This window comes from Leptonotus elevatus, chromosome 1 (genome assembly GCF_054856555.1).
Source record: "Leptonotus elevatus isolate MCC_2025b chromosome 1, RoL_Lele_1.0, whole genome shotgun sequence".
NCBI lineage: Eukaryota > Metazoa > Chordata > Actinopteri > Syngnathiformes > Syngnathidae > Leptonotus > Leptonotus elevatus.
This window is the reverse complement of record NC_141239.1, coordinates 55,614,978-55,636,066: the sequence shown is the minus strand read 5'-3', so window position 1 is coordinate 55,636,066 and position 21,089 is coordinate 55,614,978. Positions and strand designations below refer to the sequence as shown.

Sequence of the window (21,089 nt, the reverse complement as noted above, 5' to 3'; positions counted from 1 at the left end):
ATCCAAATCTCTCACCTGAGATGTACTGTATTCTCTCTCATCAGTGAAATAAGTGAAAATATATTGATACATATATTGTATTAATAGACAATATTGGACTAAATCCTTACGCTTATTTTACAAACATTTCTTAAATGACCGCCATCCGTCGACCTGCAGCAATATTTGTGAGAAGTTCTTGAGTTTTTTTTCTCCATAAAACTCTTGGTACCTTTCTGTTAAAAAGATAGAAAACCACTGTCACATAGTCACTAACATAATTTGTAACAGAAACAAGCAATAATAAATACATTTGAAAATACTGATAATTCACTAATGAAACTCAGGTCTTGCTTGTGACTTGTAGACTAACAGTCATATAAAAAACAAATTCATATAACTGGCTTTAACAAAAACATTTGGTTCTTTTCAATTCATATTTTGTTGCACAACCTTTTGAAGAAATTACTTTAATCCAACGATTTCTATAACTCTCAATGAGACTTCACCACCTGTCGACATTGACTCCCAATGAGCAAACTGCTCTAGCTGTGGGTCCCTTTTCCAGACTTGCATGTTTCAGTTCCTTTTGAGACCTATGCCTTGATGGTCTTGAGATTTCATCAGTCAACTCCGCATATCACGTAGGTAGGTCAGTGTTCTTTTCTTTGTATGCCTTTTTTTTGTGCATCCTTAAACACAAGAGCCGATGTGACTTGGCTAAGTTCCAGTCTCGTCAATTTCAAGTTACTTCAGTGAACGTAGACCTTCAAAATCAAAACATTTAAAGTGTGACTAAACTATGGGTGAATACATGGTTAATACTTGATGAAACTGCTTTGCGATAGCTTCACATCTGTTATTTCAGTATGGACCATTTGATCTGCTCCTTGGCTGACTGCAGAACCTGGAAGAATCACACAAAGGTTATTATATAAGTGACATAATTCAGCATGATCACATTCATTTGTGATTTTAACTAGGCTTTATTTCTTAATGGCATTTTTTTAAATCAAAAGAGGAGTACGCCTTACCAGGATATAACCATTAGATGTCACACTGACCATATTTTTAGTTAACCGAGCAGGACAACCAAAGCAGACTTGTTTGATTTGAGTAACAGTATTAACTCGGTAAAAAAGAAATAAGACAATTTATCTGCGTTTGAATATAGTCAGCTCATTTTGCACAGACAAACAACACACCCAAGACAACACAACCTCATTTCTCAAATGTGAATGCAGCTGCAAACGTGCTTAAAGAAGCACAGACTGAGACTGAGCTTGAACTCAGTCTTATTTTAATTGTGATGAAAGTGAAGTACAATGAGATTCTTCTGTCCTTGTATATTTGCATCAAAAGTGCAAAGTGAGATCCATTCCCATCTGGTCATTTGAGACAAGCAGGAAAACACCTGTAAATACTATTTGTGAAAACGTGCTTCACGTGTAAGAGCTGTTTCATAAGACAGAATAGGGCCTCATTGATCTTTTCCGGTACTGTGGGTGTGTGTGTACACACATATATACACCCACATATATATATACACGTATATATATATACACACACACATATATATATATATATATACACACACACACATATATATATATATATATATACACACACATTATATATATATACACACACACACACACACATACATATAGATATACATACATATGCCTATACATGCACATACATATGCATATACATACATACATAAACATATACATATATATACATATACGTGCACACACACACGCACGCACATATATATAAATTCTAAGATGTGACTAATCTGATTAAAAAATTTAAATTAAAATTCAACCAAAAATTGAATTGTTTGACATCCCTAATATTATAGAATATGCAATGTAATTTAAACACAGTACATGACTTATATGATACGGTTACATGCTGACAGAGTTAAAGAAACGGAAATACAGAAAAGTGAAGCATTTGCACAAACACTCTCAAAATACTCTATAGCAGAGGTGCCCAACCTTTTTTGTTCCACTTTTCAAGCAGCCAACATCCCGCGGCCGACCAGTTGGGTGTCAGACAAGCAATTTTGTAGCGCATAAAATGCAGAAACATCCCCATCATAGCTCGCATGTAGCGTTTTAAAATGCCATTCCAGATTCCTATTCTTTGCCAAATGCCATTGTTGTATTGCAGATCAAACAAACAAACAATTAGTCCACCTTGAACCTTTTGACCTTTTGTCACATTTCAGGCTTCAAACAAAAATATAATATTGGAACTTTTTTGTTTAGAATCAATACCAAGTGGGACAAAATCGTGAAGTGGGATAAAAAGTGGAAAATATTTTTTATTTATTTATTTTTAACAAATAAATCACTGAAAAGTAGGACGTGCAAAATTATTCACCCCCTTTTCTGTCAGTGCAGTCAAATGAGTCGAAGTTCCCTGACAATTTCAGAATGATTCAATTGACCTAAATGACTGATGATTAAAAAATAAAAAAAGTTAACCTATGTGTAATCTAGTCTCAGTATGAATGCACCTGCTCTGTGGTGGCTTCAGGAGCAAAAATGCATCATGAAGACCAAGGAACACACCAGGTAGGTCCAGGATAAAGTTGTAGAGAGGTTGAAACCAGGATTAGGATATAAAAAGATATTGCAAGTTTTTAACATCTCACAGAGCACTGTTTGCTCAATCATATTAACATGGAGGGATCAGACCATTGTAAACCCAACAAGACCCGGCCATTCCTCTAAACTTTTAGCCCAAACAAGGAGAGCACTGATCAGAGATTCAGCCAAGAGGTCCATGACCACTCTGGATGAAATGCAGAGATCCACAGCTAAAGTGAGAGAATCTGTTCGAAGGACAACTAACAACTATAACTATGACTTATATGGAAGAGTGGCAAGAAGAAAGCCATTTCTCAAAGAAAACCATAAAATGTTTGCCACAAGCCACATGGGAAACACAACAAACACAAAATAAATGCGCACAGGTTATGCAAATTAGGGCGCCACGGGCACATGCGTTCTTATTTAGAATGAATTCAGATTCATTAACATACGCAGAGTCGTGCGAACAAGACGGGCTAGTACACACGTGTCGTGAAGCCAACAGGGATTTTGTGTATATGCCCAACTTGTGCACAGAGTACAAATATTCCTACACATTTGTTAGTGAAGGAGGCCCAATAATCCTATAAAGTAAAATCTACAATGGAATGGTTCAAAACTAAACATTCAAGTGTTAGAATGACCAAGGCAAAGTCTATAGACCTGAATTAGATTGAGAATCTGTGGAAACATCTGAAAACTGCTTTTCACAAATGACCTCCAGCTAATCTACTTGAGCTGGAGCTGTTTTGCAAGGAAGAATGGACAACAATTTTAGTCTCTAGATGTGCACAACTAAAATTTCAGTCTCTAGATGTGCAAAACTGAAAGAGACATAGCCCAAAAGACTTGCATCTGTAAACACAGCAAAAATATAAACTCAAAAGGGGTGAATATTTTCGCACGTCATACCTTTCCATTTTTTATTTGTTAAAAAAAAGTTTAAAATGGTGGGCGCGTGAATCTTGAGTGTCCGTCATTCGCAATCGTCAACAGTCGGGACACCCTTCTTTCATTGTCCATCTGTCAATATTTCAAGCAGACGGCATTGTAATCGTCAATTAGTCATTCCTCAGCTAAATAGGTATCTGTCAATGTTTCTCGTCATTCAAACTGGGCATCCATCATTGACATACTGACGGCCCTTCCGTTAATATTGACGGAATGCCTACTTCTTTTTTTTTTTAAACCTAACTTATTGTCACCCCCAACACCATGCCCTAGGGATTACTGACACCTAGGGGCAGAAACAGAGCACTGCGCATATCGAAAGGTGCTCAACTCAAGTCCTGTCCAAGTCCATTAAATTTGAAGTCCTTTATGTGGAAAAAGTCAAAATTTTCAAAGGGAGGGCTACTACTTTCGCTAGGCACTGTATTTTAACAGGTCTGCTCGGTAACTGCAAGCACAAACTTACTTTGTATTTACAATAGACTAAAAATGCTGCTTACTCTCCATAGTGAGTAGTGAAGCCAAAGGCAACCAACATTTTGTTGCCACTCGTTAAGGGAAAAGAAACTACTGCAAAATGAAAACTAACTGGCAGTCACGATTCACAATACAATATATTCTGAATAATAGATGCAAACAGTGAAGCTTGTTCTTTGAGAGGCTCTTATTACGCCATAGGGTTCCAGGCGTAAAATACACCGATAACAGTGTTCTCAGAGAAAGAAAAAACAAAAAACTGAAGTTTTCAGGAACATGGCATGCAGCGTTAAGATGGCTGCCCTTTGGCTTCAGCCGCCAGGGTCCATTCATATATAAGTCTGTGGCTGAAGTGACTACTGACTGCTTCCTGTGATGCAGGTCATGTGCCACCTAAATATGACCTAATAAAAAAAAAAAAAAAAAACTTTTTTTGTGGATGCATAGGCTGTAGTGTATACTAACACAAAATGTAAATATAATAATACTACTACTAATAATAATAATAAATTATAAAACGTTTTATTTTACACTCCTGGTAAAGCGCAATCTAGTCCTAGGTGGACTGCGATCAACTAGTTGGGCACTCCTGCTCTTTAGCCAACCAAAGTACAAATAGCAGAAAGCAAAGAGCTACAGAGAAAACAATTAACAATTAAAGCATTCTGTAAGAGCTGAATGCATAAAAGCTGTAGCAAGTGATTCTGTTTTGTTTCATAGAGGAAGTCAACCCAAAAAATGTTCTCTACGACATGTTGTATGTGCCCCCACTACTCTAAACACAACATTATGAATATTATTGCATTTATGGAGTATAAATTAAGCAGCAAAATCCACCTGTTTTTGTCCATCTCAGGGGGCAGCCATTTTGCCACTTGCATAATTACACAATAACGACCAATCACGGCTCATCTTCAAAAAACAGGTGATCCGTGATCGGTCGTTACCTGAGCCCTGAGCCAGTGATGTAATTTTAAGTCGACAACAAGTGGCAAAATAGCCGCCCCCTGAAATGGATAAAAACTCATATTCTACCAGCACAATATTAATCAGAATACTGTGGTTAGACTAGTGAGGCTGCAGAGAACATTATTGTTGAGAAAATTGTGTGGTTGACTTCCCCTTTCATACTGTTGTACTCGTAGTACGATATTGACTACGCATCTACTTAGCAAGCACGAGTATTAGGGTAGGTTCACACTGCAGCCAAATGCGACACAAATTGGATTTTTTTTTGCCCATATGTAACCTGTATTTTATTTGTTTTTATGACAGTCTGAATGGCTCAATTCCGATTTTGTTCAAATCTGACCTGGGTCACTTTCATATGTGGTCCTAGATCAGATATGTATCAGAATTTTTACAATGCAACCTCCATCTCAATGGCCAAGGCGCATGTATCCGACCTTCAAAAGCCGAATATGGGCTCCGCCTGGGCGGCGGAGAAGAGACGACTGCACTGTCAATCGTTCGTCAAACTGCAAAGTTGTTTCAAGTAACAGTGTTGACTTTATATTTCACTTGAATTCATTCAGCCATGCATGGTTCATTTATAGATAGATAGATAGTATTCGCATGACGTCATCGAACTATGCCTATTAGGGGTGTGCCAAAAAATAGATTCTCATATGAATCGCGATTCTCATTTATTACGATTCAGAATCGATTTTAAATGTCCCCAAATCGATTTTATTTAAATTGAAAATTAAAAACTGTCTTCCCATTGTTTGTGTGTGCCTTCATTGGGAGCGCTGTTCATGTTGTATCCAATTTGGCCACTTAGGGGCAGTGTGGTTTCGAGCGGTCTGATACACTGTTACGTTGTAGCCACATTAGAGAGTAGAAGGGAATAGTCACGATCAAGTTATTGCAATAAAACTTTTTGTTTTTTCAGCGTGGAGCCATTCTTTTGAGTGATAAAAGTGCCGCGAGAAGTCAGACTGGATGGAGTAGATCATTACGATTCCTTGAACATCTATAAATTGAAGCAAAAATCATTGTCAACCAAATCATTTTGAAGCAAAAATCGCCCCCAATCGAAAATCGATTCTGAATCTAATCGCACACCCAAAAATCGGAATCGAATCGTGAGACATTCAAAGATTCCCACCTCTAATGCATATAGACCCGACAACTCACATTGTGCGCCATTCATGGGTGCAGGGAATGTCGAATGTGAACGGACAAAGAAACTGCATGTCCAGAGAAGAAACACATGAATTGTGAGGATAATTCATAAAGATTTCCAACCCTCAAACTCTATCAAAGTCAGTTCTGACCATTTTGATTAAGGTAAGTATTATTGTAAGATTGTTAAAATGCATTTTACAGTAATGCGATCGTGATATATGTGAATCACTCTGGTTAAAAATAGATTGAGTGGTCAAAAGTTTCGATTATGAGATTTGTCCAAATAAGGTCTTAATTTTCCTTTCCCAGCAGCCCAAAAGTTGAAATTGTATGATATCATAATGTATGAAAATAAGTAATGAGTCAACAATGTTGTTGTAGTAAACATGCTAGTGCTTGTAGCTAGCGTGTTTAAGTCTTTAATTGTGTTTGTGTGTGTGTGTTTTACCTGTGCTACGCTTTGTTCAGATAACGAACTTTCATCAACCTATAAAAATGGGGGGGAAGGAAAACATTGTGACTGACAGAATAAATACGTGCACACAGAAAATGTTGAGCAAAGAAAAGCAAACAGAAAGCTTTAAAATCTGACAAATCAGATATATTTATTGGGCTTTGATTAGCTGTGAGCAGTAAAATATATTTCCACTCAGGTCTGCATCCTAGACCACTACACAATCACTATATAAAAATACCAAATAACTAATTCATAACTGATTTATTTATTTATTTTACGAAATCCTTAAAATACAAATTGAACCAATTAAATACCTTATAATTACAGCTACGTTGTATATAATGACCAAACTGCAGAATACCAGGCGTCTATTTGTTTTACCAAACACAGATTTATAAGCGAAGCTACAAACAGTATTGGCAATGGAATGTGTAACTGCCTCCTGTTAGAAGTATCCATTTATCTCTTTATTATTTTTTTTCTATCAATTACAGTATTTAGTACAGTTACTTTTCTTACATCAGTGGAATTGGAAAAATATTGATTCATAGCTCTAAAAATTTATTTATACGCTTAAGATGGAGCAAGTAGACATCCACTAACAGAGTCCAAGCAAGTCATAAATACTGTGTTATACATCATCTCAAGCTGAATGAACACACAGTTCATCTTGGAGAAGCTCTAGATATATTGTTCCCCCAATGTAATTCACAGACCCAATACAGTATTTAAGAAAGTACACTCATGTTAGTCATGGCACTCTATGACCATGCATCCATCCTCTCTCTCCACTGGACTATCTTTCTCACCCTTTTTTTCTCTTTCTACAGCAGCTGGCTCTTGTCTGTTTGTGCCTTGAGGTTACCAGTGATGTGATCAAATAGGACAAAACCATAGGCAGGCTCTGACACAAGCTGGTGCCAACCAGAGACGACAGGGAGAAGATAAGTTATAGCGTATAGGAGAGAGACAATGAGCAAAGCTGGAGAATAGTTCAGAAGCCAATTATGAGGGTGGTATTTTCAGAGCAAAAACTTACCCTATAATTGACCTTTTGGAGGACTTGTTGTGCGTCACTCTCCAGGATCACTCTATCAAAAGAATAACATTAAAGTACATTTGTTAAATCATTGAAAACAAACCAATATGTATCCTACAATTTGAATCAACTACTGCTTTTCGCTGCAGTAGTTGAAATACGCAATTTTTTGTGAACTCATATTTGGACAATACACGAGTTATGCTTATTTTGATTAAAGCAGCTATTTACATAGTTTACAGATTAAAATGTTGATAGTTCATGACAGGAAGTAAGACATTAACAGTTTAATTGCACTTAAAGGGGATGCATCACAATATTTTAAGTTCTTCCACAGTTAACTATAGGCATATAATGATTAAATCTGACCTTTGACACCATGGCGATGTAATTTTTTAATGTAATATTAGGTATTTTGCTGGCTATTTTTCTAACGCGGAAGTAAAAATGCCCGGTTCAGTATAACCCCGCCTCTCCCTCTTATCCTAATGCTGCATTCACACCAAAACCGGGGGGAGGCATTTTGGCGGCGCGTTTGCATTGAAGTCAATGTACTTCGCGCGGACCGGAACGAAAGTGCGTCGGGCGGCGCGGAGAACGCGTTTGTAGCGCTGGGACACAGTGTGGCGCAGCAAAATCCGCACACTCGCATGGTCGCCAAAGTTGAAAAAATTTAACTTTTTTCGCATTTCGCCTGACAGTAGCCAATCGGCTTCGGGTACCGGCTACGTCACACACAGTCAGTCAGTCCTGTCTGTTGTCACCCCGAGCGCAACAACACGGCCAACCAGGACCGAATGGTGAGCAAGGAAGTAGAATACATGTGCTGTTAAGTGTATTTACTTGCTGTTGAACTGTACCGAGGTAGCAGCAGTGTTTATCATCCATGCCAAGTGCTCTCTTTTTGTTAACTCGCTAAAGTGCTCTACAGTAGTTGTTCACCAAGGCACACGCCTCCTCCTCTCCGGTGTGCGCGAATGCATGAATGAGCGGAAATCGTTCCAAAAAACTCTACGCGAATGAAGTGTTCCAGATCGCCGTTTCGGTTTTGGTGTGAATGTAGCAAACGCCGGCTGCTGCGCGCACCGCCTACAAAACTCTGGAGCGCTGCGTTCGAGCATTCCTCACGCAAGACTGGCCAGCCCTTACAGTAGAACCGCGTCTTCTTTAAATTTGGAAATTGGATGGATGTTCAATTCTTCAATAAACGTTTGAAACAAAACGGCTCCTCTACCGCAATAAATCGTAATGGAGGAGAGGGGGGGAAAAATCCCTGAGTGGGACGCGAACCCGGGAACTTCTGCTTACAGGGTGAGCACGCTAATCACTTCACCATTCATTCAGTTAGGTTTAACAGTGCATACATTTTACTTGTAGTTTACACAAGTGTCAGCTTTAGAACCCTTTCTGGGATTTTAAGACGGCCAATTGGTTGACTATAAATCTAGCATTTTAATCTTTATTTTAGTCCAAGAAAACATAATTTTATTTGTCTAGTTTTAGTCAACAAAAAACTGTCAACGTTTTAGTCTAGTTTTAGGCAGGACAATCATTTAACCCCTGTATTTTTTTTATTAGCCGATAATGTTGACCATTTAAAAACTATTTCACATAAAATTTTCTCTCATCTTTTTTGATGAAAAACAACCTGACACACAATTACAGTATATCCACAAGTGGCTACTATGGCTCCATGCTAGGAGCTAGTAAGTTAGCCGACATTAGTTAGCGGTCAGATTAACATTAATGTTATGTTGTATAGTCATTGGATTAATGTTACGTTATAACTATAATTTACTTTTTTTTTAACCTTTCACCGTGAATCCACCTCCTGTCTGTCCCATGTGTTTGTGCATGTTGCACTCGCTACCTGCAGTTTTGAAAGGGGGTGTGTCACTGTGTCACATGAAGTGTCACCTCGCTTTCATTAGTCGACGAAAATGCATGCTGATTTAGTCCTAGTTATTGTTTATTAATGAGGGTTTTAGTCTAGTCTAGTCTAGTTTTAGTTTGGTGAAAAATGTGTGTTGATAAAATTATTTTTGTTTAGTTTTCATTTACGAAATTAACACTAGTTCGCATCTGATGACGTCATAAGAGTGACCTTGTTTTCTCGGGTTGGGAGGGGCTGCTGTTTGGAGAGCAGAATGACCTAGAATTTCTCATAGAGGGGCGAATGGAAGAAAACACCACTGATGTTGGTGATGTTTTTGACGAGGAATTAGGAATTAATTTTAACATGGCTAAAACATCCAAAAAGTAGATTTTTCATGTTACTGTCCCTATAAAAATCTGCTATCAGTTTACAATTGCACAAAATAATCTGTTCTCATTTTCCATTCATAAAGGTTAACTCAATAAATACCATTTGGGTGTGGATGTGGATAATTTAAAAAGTTTCATACTAATTTCATGGAAGGCCTATTTGAGAATAAGTTGTAGCTTTCTGATATACAGTATGTACCAATTGAGTTGCCTCTGTGTGATAAGGGGATAGTCATCGTGTCGATTTTACCACCAATTACATATTTTGGCATTAACAACATCGACGCCTGACAGAACACAACAGGTGAGGAAGTTCATGGCTCCACACAGCAACCTAACAGCAGTGCCCCAAACGTGTGGAAATCTTTTTTTTATTACTAGAATTTAGTCCAGTAGCACGGTCACATGCAAAATATGTAAGTCTCACCTTAAAGATAATTAAATCACAGTTACTCTGCAAGCCCATTTGAAAAAACACCCGATAACACTTGCTGACGTACAACCTAAACGCTCACGTCACAGAGAGTGACACGGTTGGGGATTTCCACTCCTGTCCCATCCCATTCCCACATAAAAAGTCCATCGAAAAAAAAAAAATCCTGTTCTGTCTCGCTCCATGTGAAAGCAACTCCTGTGACCTCCCTTCAAGCACCATTGCCTTGTGTATCGTGTACAGTAGTTCTTTGGGCTAACGTTAGTGTGTATGCTTATGGAAAGAAAAATACAAATGGCTGCACATCTGTATTCGTTTTTTTTTTCTACTGGATAATCTCGCTCCCGTGATCTTTATATCCTGTACTGTCCCAATCCTGTGATTAAAGATGAAGTTGACTCCCATCCCGTGGGAATCCTATGTGAACCAGTTGCCAATTAGTGCATTTACCCAACAGCCTCCAGTAACACAGAAAAGACTACCTAAAATAATAATAATAATAAACCGACAAACTAAGGAATAATAAACTAGGAACCTTCATTAGGTAACACTCTAATACATTAGTTGTGGTGAGTCAGATAATCAAGTTTTTAACCAGTGTTGTGTGTGTGGGGGGGATTCTTCTGGATATCAAGATTCTTACCCCCCGTCAATGATTTCATCAACAATGAGAAAGGCTCCTTCCATGTTTTCAAGGAAACACCTACGCTCCACATTTTTTCTGCAGAAAAAGTACAACAAATTCATTCATTCAAATTCATGTCCATGATAAGAGTTCAGTCAGATTGCTCTGATATCAATTAAACATTTAAGTGTATAATTTGCATACAATTTCAAAATTCCACCAGATTAAACCATTTTAACATTTAAGGCCAATTTACAGCTTGTGACGCAACTACTCGCATATGAGAGCCAATTAATTTGTCATAATCATAAGCAAATACACCAGACACTGCACAATCATACACCTATGATTATTAGGGACGTAACGATACCCACGGAGTAGGGGTAGAGTTCGCCAGACGGCGAGCTGGCGAACTCAGTAACAGGGTTAGCTTTAACTAGGTACGCTGGCGTGATGACGGGGCCTTTCCCCGCTGGGCCTGGGGTTCGGGGGTGCCGCCCGTCTCCCAGTGCTCCCATCTCCCCTTCTGCCCCACCACGCAGCTGGAGGTGGGGTGGACGCGGGTGCCCTCGCCGCTCCGCTGTCCGGCCCCTCTCCGGCACCGATGCCTGGGTACGGAGGGTCCCCAGGGTTTGGGGGTCGGGTTTAGGGGGGCTGGCGGGGTTGGGGTCGGGGGGGGGTGGCAGCTTGGTTAGGGGGGTGGTACGTGTGGCTGGGGGGGGGGGGTGTCTGGGGGTATATTGTGGCAGTTTTAACATCGCAATATCACGATATTGCCGTTATCGTTACATCCCTAATGATTATGTAATGCCACATGGACCATCAGAGACACTTACATACGGTGTAATATTTAGTATAATATCATTTAATATGTGGATTAATTACCTCAAGATTTGACTGAGGCAGTCAAATAGGCAGTTGAGTACAGACATCAGCATCAACTAGAAAAAATTTAAATAAAGATCACTTTAGTTTATAGATTTAAATGGTGACACACGGACACCCCTTGTGACATAGACGTCATTACATCGTTACGCTCTACCATCAATAAAACACATTATACAGTATTAATGTCACTCTCCATACTAATAAAGCAGTCGGATTCCTCTTTGCTTCAAAAGAATGGTTTTATGCTACATCTGAATGTCATCATGTTTGTGTATCTCTGCTTGTTTAATTGTGGTTGGTTGCGCGCCAGACGCCGCACACACAAGTACTTCCTGTACTCAAAAGACGATTCCTTGCGGATAGAGCATGCGCAGAACACTAACCAATGTCCGTTAAAATATGTAACCCAATTGCATTCATATGACCAAATTTTCAGGTTTAAAGGCAATGCACAGGGGTCTTATTCAGGTTTTTAAAACCCCAAATATTTTTGCGCGTGTTTACATGGCCTTTTAAAACACAAATATTGGTAATATTTGGGTTTTGAAAGGATTATTGACTGCATGTAAACATAAGTCACTGTCAAAAGTTAAGCGAGGTTTGAGTTCCTGGAGTGGCCGGCAATCGTGAACTCAAAGCTTCCTTAACTCATTCACTCCCAGCCATTTTCACTGAAGCAACCTCCTTCGCTCCCGGCTGTTTTACTGGATTTGTCTGATTTTGCAAGTCCCACAGAATATTGTGTTCTATTGCTATAAATACATGGAACCTACCAAAAAAAAAAAAAAAAAAAAAGATTAGTCTCTTCTTTCATCGGGGGAAAAAAGTATATTTGTATCTGTTTCCATTTTGCCACTACTAGCATTAGAATATAGCTAAGTGATATAGTATAGTTTCATCATTATTCACATTCCTGTTGAAAACACTGGCAAAAAGAGCTCGTTACATACAACATGGCCCTGGCTGATCTATTATACTCTGCTCCCACCTGCTGGCCGTTTTTTGTAATAACTACCATTCCTTTAAGCCACCTCTTCATGTCAGAAGTTGCATCAAAGCCTTCTGTATGCTCTTGCATTTAAAAACCAACATAAAAAAACTTATAAATATGTTTTGGGAGTAAAGGACAAAGTATAAAAAAACGTATTGTAGGGGTAATTGTAGTCAATTCTGTGTATGAGCACCACACAGTCCCTTGGAAAGTTTGTGAGATGTAGCCAAACTAGTGTCTACCTAGAATTAACTGTACCCTGAAGGGCAAAAAAAGAAAAGAAATTAGACAACATTGAGTATGTGGTCCCACCAAAGCTATCACCGATTTGCTGTCATGAAAATTGCCTGGTTGAGTGCCAATAAATATACATGACTCAAGCTACCCAATGCATTTGTAGACCTGATGAAAATTCGAGGAATCTGGCCTTGATCTCTGACCTGGCTTCCCTTGGTGAAGTGCAGAGGGTTGGTAAATGGTACTTGATTTATATAGCGCTTTTCCAAACAAGGCCCTCAAAGCGCCTACTACTGATCAAGGTTATTTTAGTTAACGAAAACTAACGAAAAACTAAAAGTCATAAAACTATTTCGTTAACGAAATAAAATAAAAACGAAAATGCTTTTCAAAAAAACGAAGTTTTAGTCTTTGGTATTTAATTTAATACATGAGCCTTTGGGGTTGATTTTAATGTGATTTTAAGTATATTTGTTTCATTATTACCCGGAATAAGGACGTTTGAAAGTGTGTCACTCAGAAGTGATGTCATCTAGCAGCAGCCAATAGAAAGCACCTTCAGATGACGTCACTCCTAGGCAACAGTTTTGCGTGCTTGACTTTTGGCTCCAATGGCTCTGCTCGCCTGCTTTTTCATTTAATTCAGCCGAAATGTAACGCTAGGTAAGAAATGCATTACTTTTGTCATTTTACCATGGTGTTTATTAAGTATTGCACACAAGTAATTTATTTAAAAATGAAAACTAATACTGAAATCGTGTTAATTTTATCCGCCATTTAAATTTTTTTGTCTCAGTTTTAGTCCAGTTTCAATCCCGCTTGTTAGTTTTTATCATAGTTGGTCAACCTCATTCCATTTTTATTTAGTCAATTTTTTGTTGACTATATAATTTTTAGTTTAGTATTTTTTTAGTCAACAAAAACTGTCAATGTTTTAGTCTACTTTTAGTCAGGACAATCATTTAACCCCTGGATTTTTTTTTTTGTCAGCAGATAATGTTGAACACTTCGGATCCAAAATTATTTCACATCAAATTGTCTCTCATCTTTTTGATGGAAAACAACTTGACACACAATTACAATGGAGTGAACATTGCTGTGGACGCAATGGGCAGAATGCAAGCCAATCTACTCTTCTGGAGGCCACAACAGGTGTGAAAGCTGATCCAAGGTCAGTGAAGACGCTACCGGTGAACGAGCATGCGCTCGCCTTTGCTGCTTGCCTGGTTGGGTGGGCCTGTTGGTGGCGTCCAGAAACCGATTTACCAATTCCAAATGATTGGTACTGGCTGTAACTTACACACAGACATTACTCAAGATGAACCGAGCGAGGAGTGTGCAGACTTAAGTCTGGGATTGATAACGATATGAATCAATGACTATCATAATCAATGTATATGATGCATATAGTAAGAATCGATGGGGACGGGTTACTAATAAGCCATGGCTTCCACCCGTCAGCCCTTCTTTCGGATATCAATGTTGCAAATTATATTATGTGATCGATGTAACCTGTAATAGTGTGTCCGAATAATTTTTTTTTTTTAAACAAAACAATATATCAACAAGTGTCTATTATGGCTCCATGCTATGAGCTAGTTGGCCTGCATTAGTTAACACTAAGATTAACATTATTATTGGAACGTTATAGCCGTTGGATTAATGTTACGTTAACTTGTAACCATAATTTACTCTTTTTTTTGTACCTTTCACCATGAATCCACCTCCTTTCTGTCCCATGTGTTTGTGCATGGTGCACTTGCTAGCTGAACATTTGAAATGGGGGGGGGGGGGGGGGGTTTACTGTATGTGACATGATTAGCAGAGACAAGATTTTACAAAATCAAAAAAATGTTGTCTTGTTTTTCTTAATGATCTAAAATGTCCATATATTTTAGTCCAGTTTTTATTAAGTGACGTACATTTTCATCTCGTCTTCATTTGTTGACGAAAATGCATACTGATTTAGTCCCAATTATTGTTTATTAATGAGGGTTTTAGTCTGGTAGAAAATTTGTGTTGACAAAATTATTTTTGTTTACTTTTCGTTGATGAAATTAACACTACACTGAAACTAACTAAAAACTAATAAAAACTAACATAACCACCCTTAAAAATAAATAAACTAACTAAATAAAAAAAATAAAAACTCTCAAAACGAAATAAAAACTAACTAAAATGAAAAGCACCAGGAGGTAGGCGCAACTGGGTATCTTGTATCAGTATCTTGCCCAAGGATACTTCAACATGGTCACGGTGGCCTGGGATCGAACCTACAACCTCAGGGTTGTGAGATGGATGACCACTCTGTCTATCACTGAGCCACTCCGCCTCTTGGTAGTGAAATTATATTGAAAGTTTGACCTACTGAGACCCGACAAGAGACCCATGCAAACACTGGATTCTGAATCTCCAGTAGGAATTTAGAGATTGTGTTACAACAACAAAAGTTCACTTGAATTGAGCTAAAAAAAAATCTATGACAGTTGTTGGCATGCTCCTCCTTAGAACTGTATTATCTGGGTATTTTCTGGAGGCAGATTTCGGTGAAACAGATGAATACATCCTACCTCATTCTCTTGACAGCTTCCAACCACATAGAGGAAAAGGTCTATGCTGCTCTTATAGACGATTGTCATTCCCTCCAGGAAAGCTATTTCATCTAGGGAGCGAGTGAGAGTGAGAGTGAGAAAGAGAGAGTCAAATCTCAAATCACTGCATAAAATGAAACAGCAACATTATATTGTATTAAAACAAGTCATAAAATAAAGAATTAGATGTAAGGTCAGCCCATTTAATGAGTGGGGGTGAGTCAACAATAGTAAATAATATGTTTACATACAGCTCGAGAATATCCGATTATTGTGTTAGTCTAAGTAAAAAACAATTATGGGGGGAAAGCAATAAAGTTACATCAAGAGATGCACATTTTGTAAGCGTGAATTCATGGTGCAGCAATGCCACGGAGGAGGCAGGAATTCCGACTTCCGGGTTTCACACAGACATCAGCTTTGTTTCCGGTTCCCGTTTGCGACGTTTGGGCCGCGTCCCAGTACTTGCGCTTCCGCCTTTGTGCTCCTCGGTTGCAAGTTCCCGTCGACGGGAACGAGTATGTAGTGTGTCTGTCTCAGTTATATGAAGCATTTCAGAGAGCTGAGACGCCCTGCGCGCTCCTGCCCATCGGCCGGAGTGCGCGGTTAGGGGGCGCAGAGGTGGGGGTGCGAGTGTTGGAACGTGGCCAGCCGGAAACGGCGCTGATGTGTGAAACTCAGAAGTCGGAAGTCCGTGGCATCTACCCCATTGAAAGAATGCAACTTTTTATGAATTACATCGATGGCAGAAATGCATGACCTGTTCAAAATTGGCTGAACAATGAGAGAACACCTTCACAAATATGCATTAGGTCACAACAAATACAGTAAAAATGGAATGTGATACAGAAAGAAAAATTCTTACTCCGTCAAACAATATTAATCAGAATATTGTGTTGAAACTGGTGGGTGAACAAATAACATATTATTCCAATTTTTGACTTGCCTTCCATTTTGAGCTGAACTGACTTCTCTGAAAAAAAGCTATGTGGTCATTTTAAAAAGGTACAGTATTTAATAAGTGACCACTAGATGTCGTTATAGCAGCCAAAGCGCATGCATTTAGAAGCATGCACACTACAATGGCTCAGAGAGACCACACACTGCAAGCCTACCACCAATTCTTAATTTGCGTGGGCAAATGAGCATCTCGGCAACTTGGCAGCTGGTGTGAAGCCCGGCCAGTGATGCCGAAAGACCGAACAAGCCGGATTTAGCAGGAGCAGCTAACAACAGCAGCTAGCAGGAGTTAGTCTGAGCCATAGGCTGGAGTGGCTAACAAGAGCGGCTAGCGGGAGAAGATAGTAAAAAAAAAAAAGTAAAAAAAATAAAGCTAGTAAAAGCTTGTGAAAGCAAAGCAGAAGGTGACAAGTGACGGGAGCCCGAGTCACAGGACACAGCTGTGGAAGGTAAGCTGCCGTCAACCCATTGGCTCCGACACTTGATGCAACAAGCACCACCAGCGGTAACTATGTTCGTAAAGTTGTCCTTTGGGCATCCATAGCAGGAACATGGCGGTGAAACATGTCAGCCTCTTGTAAGCTGAGGCTCCAGTCATGTAATATAATTAGTGATTGCTAGATAAACGATTACCAGTATATACAAAAATATACGTTGATGTGATAGAACATATTTTTTTGCATATTATTGAAATCAATAGTGAATGAATTATTATCTCACCACTAGTTGGCGATAAAAATTACATACTGTGACTTGAAAATCACATTATGTAAGAAAACATGCGCAGACACGGGGGTACAACATGCAAACAGAAGGCTGGATTTGATGACCATTAAACATTGAGTATGTGCTCCTGAGTCAGCTGTCGAGGTGCCTTGCTTAAATGATAACAGACTGAAATATTGTTTCTGAAATATTCGTTTTTTTAATCATTCAAATTACTTATACGTTTTTCTAATGCTAATGTAGAAAAAATGTTTTTGCCTATATGTTCAACTTAAAGACAAGAGTAATTGACATTAAAAAAGGTGCAATTCTCAGTACAATTCGATGGCTAGGCAATATAATGGACAAAAAAAAGGCAGAGATAGACAAAATGAAACCTACTGTCTGCTTTGTGAGTCTTGTTGAAAATGTTCTTCTCAAAGTTCCTTTGTTCTTTCATGGAGGGGTAAAGCTCAGGGTCATAGTACTAAGATAGGTCAGATGGAAGGAGGAAAGAAAAAAATCAGTTGAGTACAAAGCGCTTAACGAATTTGTTTAGACCCATCATGAAAAAAATAAACACACACAAATTAAAACAACATTCAGCATCATGAAGTGCTAAGTTTGATGCAGAGTCTCAAAGCTGTCAATATTTTGAAAAGGAAGGAGCAATGTCTAAATAAATTGACCTATTTAACACCCACTGACTTTTCTGAGACCAAATGAACCTAACATTCAATTACACAACCAATTTTATGTTCTGGAAAAAGTACACCAATAATGTTCTTTACTATTTTTTCTGAATAGATGTAAAATAGTAAATTAGAAAGTTCATGGCTAAAAATAATATAATGGCACTTACGTACACATTTTTTTTTTGTTAATTTAGGGACATTTAGGTGGTTGTCTAATGCATTTGTTAAGCACTACACTAAAGGAGAACTAAACCCTACGATGTCAAAATTTGTTGCATTTTAAATCTGCACAACATACTTGCTGTTGTTTACTGCTGTAATTGATAAAGTAAAAAAATTCTAAAAATGTTTAAAACATCACGTCCACTCACTTATGGGTTCCACCATTTTTAGGTATTTTCATTATCAAGAAAATGCACATTTTTATCCAATTTAAAAAAAATCAAAATCACAACTTTTCAGGAAATAATAATAAAAACCGTCATCTTGCTGGAGTTACGAAACACTACATCTTCAATACCTTGCATATCCTATACGACTGCACATCAACATGATCATCACACCACTAACGTCAAAATCATGTTCAACCGCTAATTTAAAATGCCAAAAGAAAAACAAAAGCGCTAATTTATTTATTCTGTCATTGACTTACATGGTATACAGTGGCCAGCCGGCGGCTCATGTTTTGAAATAGCCACACAGTAAATATCTGTCATGTCTGGGAAGATCTGGTTTTGGTTGAGGGTCCCGATTGGTCCTGAGTGGGTTCCAGCCCTTCCGCGGGTTGACCAATCTGGGCCCTCAACCAAAACCAGATCTTCCCAGACATGACAGTACCACCCAAGAACTAAATACACCCACACTAATTGGGTAACTAGCCACACCTGGGGCCAGGCACAAGTGGCTGAGGGCCCGGATTGGTCAACCCACGGAAGGGCTGGAACCCACTCAGGACCAATCGGGACCCTCAACCAAAACCAGATCTTCCCAGACATGACAATATCGTAGAGTAAATTTTACTCTAAAAATACTTTATTTGGTACCACTCTAAGCAGAGTAAACCTTTACACTTAGAAGAGAGTAAAATATGAAAAACAACAACAAAAAACAAAAAAACAATAAAAAAACTTAAGGATCGAGGAACGATCCCATAACTTTCAGCATGGAAGACAGCCACTCTATCACTTCAGCTATGCTAGAATTATTGTTAGCTAACATTACTGGTGTGTCCCAAAGGTGACCAAAAATGGAGGTACAAGGATTCCACCTGACACCTGCGATATATTGACACAGAGTAGGAGTGGTATGGGTCAGTGGTTAGGTTGGTTGTCTCACAACTTAAAGGTTCTGTGATTGTTCCTCAACCGTTGAGTTTTTTTGTTGTTGTTGAATATTTTACTCTCTTCCGAGTATAAAGTTTACTCTGTTTAGACTGGGACCAAATATCATCTTTTACAGAGTCTCGGACTGTCGGCGCAAGCGGTGACGGGCTTGCCTGTCACACCGGATGGCCAACTTGTCAAAGGTCTTAGAGCTAAGGCTAATGCAATAAAAAATCCATCCATCCATCCATTTTCTTAAACACTTGTACTCACAAGGGTCGAGGGGGGCGCTGGAGCCTATCCCAGCTGGCTTCGGGCAGTAGGCGGGGGTACACCCTGAACTGTTTGCCAGCCAATCGCAGGGCACACAGAGAAACAACCATCCACACTCACAATCACACCTATGGACAATTTGGAGTGTACAGTTAACCTGCCATGCATGCCTCTGAAATGTGGGAGAATACCGGAGTACCCGGAGAAAACCCACGCAAACACGGGGAGAACATGCAAACTGAAGGAAGGCCGAAACCCGGACTCAATATCACGTCCTCTGCACTGGGAGGCGGACGTGCTAACCAGTCAGCCACCGTGCCGCCCGCAATAAATAATGAGCAGTTTAATCTAGATGCATTTAACTTTGTTACTGAAAGTTCCACTTTTTACCAATGCATTACATGCGATACATTTCTAATCTGTATGTACACCGTATATAATAGTCTGCTCACGAGATGGGAGGAATAAGATGGCCGCCTGTGGCTTCAACGGCTTGCAGGGTTATGTGTGGGCAATCGGCTATCCAGTAATATATACAGATCAATGACTGCAGCCTATTACAGAAACCATATTCATGTATATCCGTATGTCTGTATTATACTGCCCTCTGGTGGCCGAGGTGAGCACACCAGAAAGAACTACACAATTAATCATCACAATGCAAAAACTTCAAATTTTTACGTTCCATGTAAGGTAAAATCCTGTTGTCGCTATGCATTTGCAAGCTGCCTCCCTCTAAACGAATAACTGCCTCTTGCATAGTCCATTCAGCCAAGAGCATCTTATTTCCTAATGATAAACAAAAGATTAGTATTGGCTTCAATAAGTTAGATCTCTTTTAAAAACAAAACCCATCTTTCAAATTATAAATTCATAAACGTATGTTCCAGAAACTTGTAGATTCAAAAAAAGAATCACTGTATTTATTACACTATTCTCAAAGTGTTTATTATGGGCTTAGGTTTACCTTTGAAAGAAGTCTGTTGCCATCATTGTCAAGAATGAAAACCGCTTTCACTGTGTAGAGGGAAGGTTCCTGCAAAGAAGAAGGATGTAAATGTAAAATTTTTGCACAGACAAATAAAGTAAGACATCTCAGATGGCAGAAACATTTATGCCCTGCTAGACATGTGAGTTTGAGTTTATTTGAACATGAAAAAGAATAAAAACTAAGCAAAAACCATAACAGTAATAAACATACAACAACAAAATAAAATAGCAACAAAACAAGCAAAATTCAACAAAGCACACATAACAAAGATTTTCCATGTTCAAAAGGGAGTGGGAAGAAGTCGCAAGACTTATTCAATCCATTACCTTCTCCATATTTTCTTAGTTTACATCAATGGTAAATAAATAAAAAATACAAAAATATGTTGCTGAGTAACTAATAATGAACCACTGCACAATAATAATATAAAATAAATACTCCGAGAGCTCATCATTATAAATCCACAGAAAAGAT

The 21,089-nt window shown here is 38.7% G+C and overlaps 1 protein-coding gene across 2 annotated transcripts in view; it reads right to left on the bottom strand.

The window, feature by feature from the left end:
• Positions 1-11: 11 nt before the first annotated feature.
• copz2 (COPI coat complex subunit zeta 2) overlaps positions 12-21,089 on the bottom strand; it is a 34,161-nt gene continuing 13,083 nt past the window's right edge. Inside the window, exons 2-10 of one of the 2 annotated variants that reach the window (XR_015094323.1) lie at positions 20,592-20,660; positions 17,737-17,821; positions 15,649-15,740; positions 11,848-11,903; positions 10,981-11,058; positions 7,640-7,691; positions 7,410-7,514; positions 6,592-6,630; positions 12-886 (exon numbers count right to left, since the gene is read on the bottom strand). Coding sequence is in view for 1 of the 2 variants with exons in the window: in XM_086070716.1 (XP_085926842.1) it covers positions 839-886; positions 6,592-6,630; positions 7,640-7,691; positions 10,981-11,058; positions 11,848-11,903; positions 15,649-15,740; positions 17,737-17,821; positions 20,592-20,660 (519 nt within the window). In the remaining variant the exon portion in view is untranslated. The remainder of the gene's footprint in view (positions 887-6,591; positions 6,631-7,409; positions 7,515-7,639; positions 7,692-10,980; positions 11,059-11,847; positions 11,904-15,648; positions 15,741-17,736; positions 17,822-20,591; positions 20,661-21,089) is intronic. The other variant, XM_086070716.1, reaches the window with a different exon arrangement.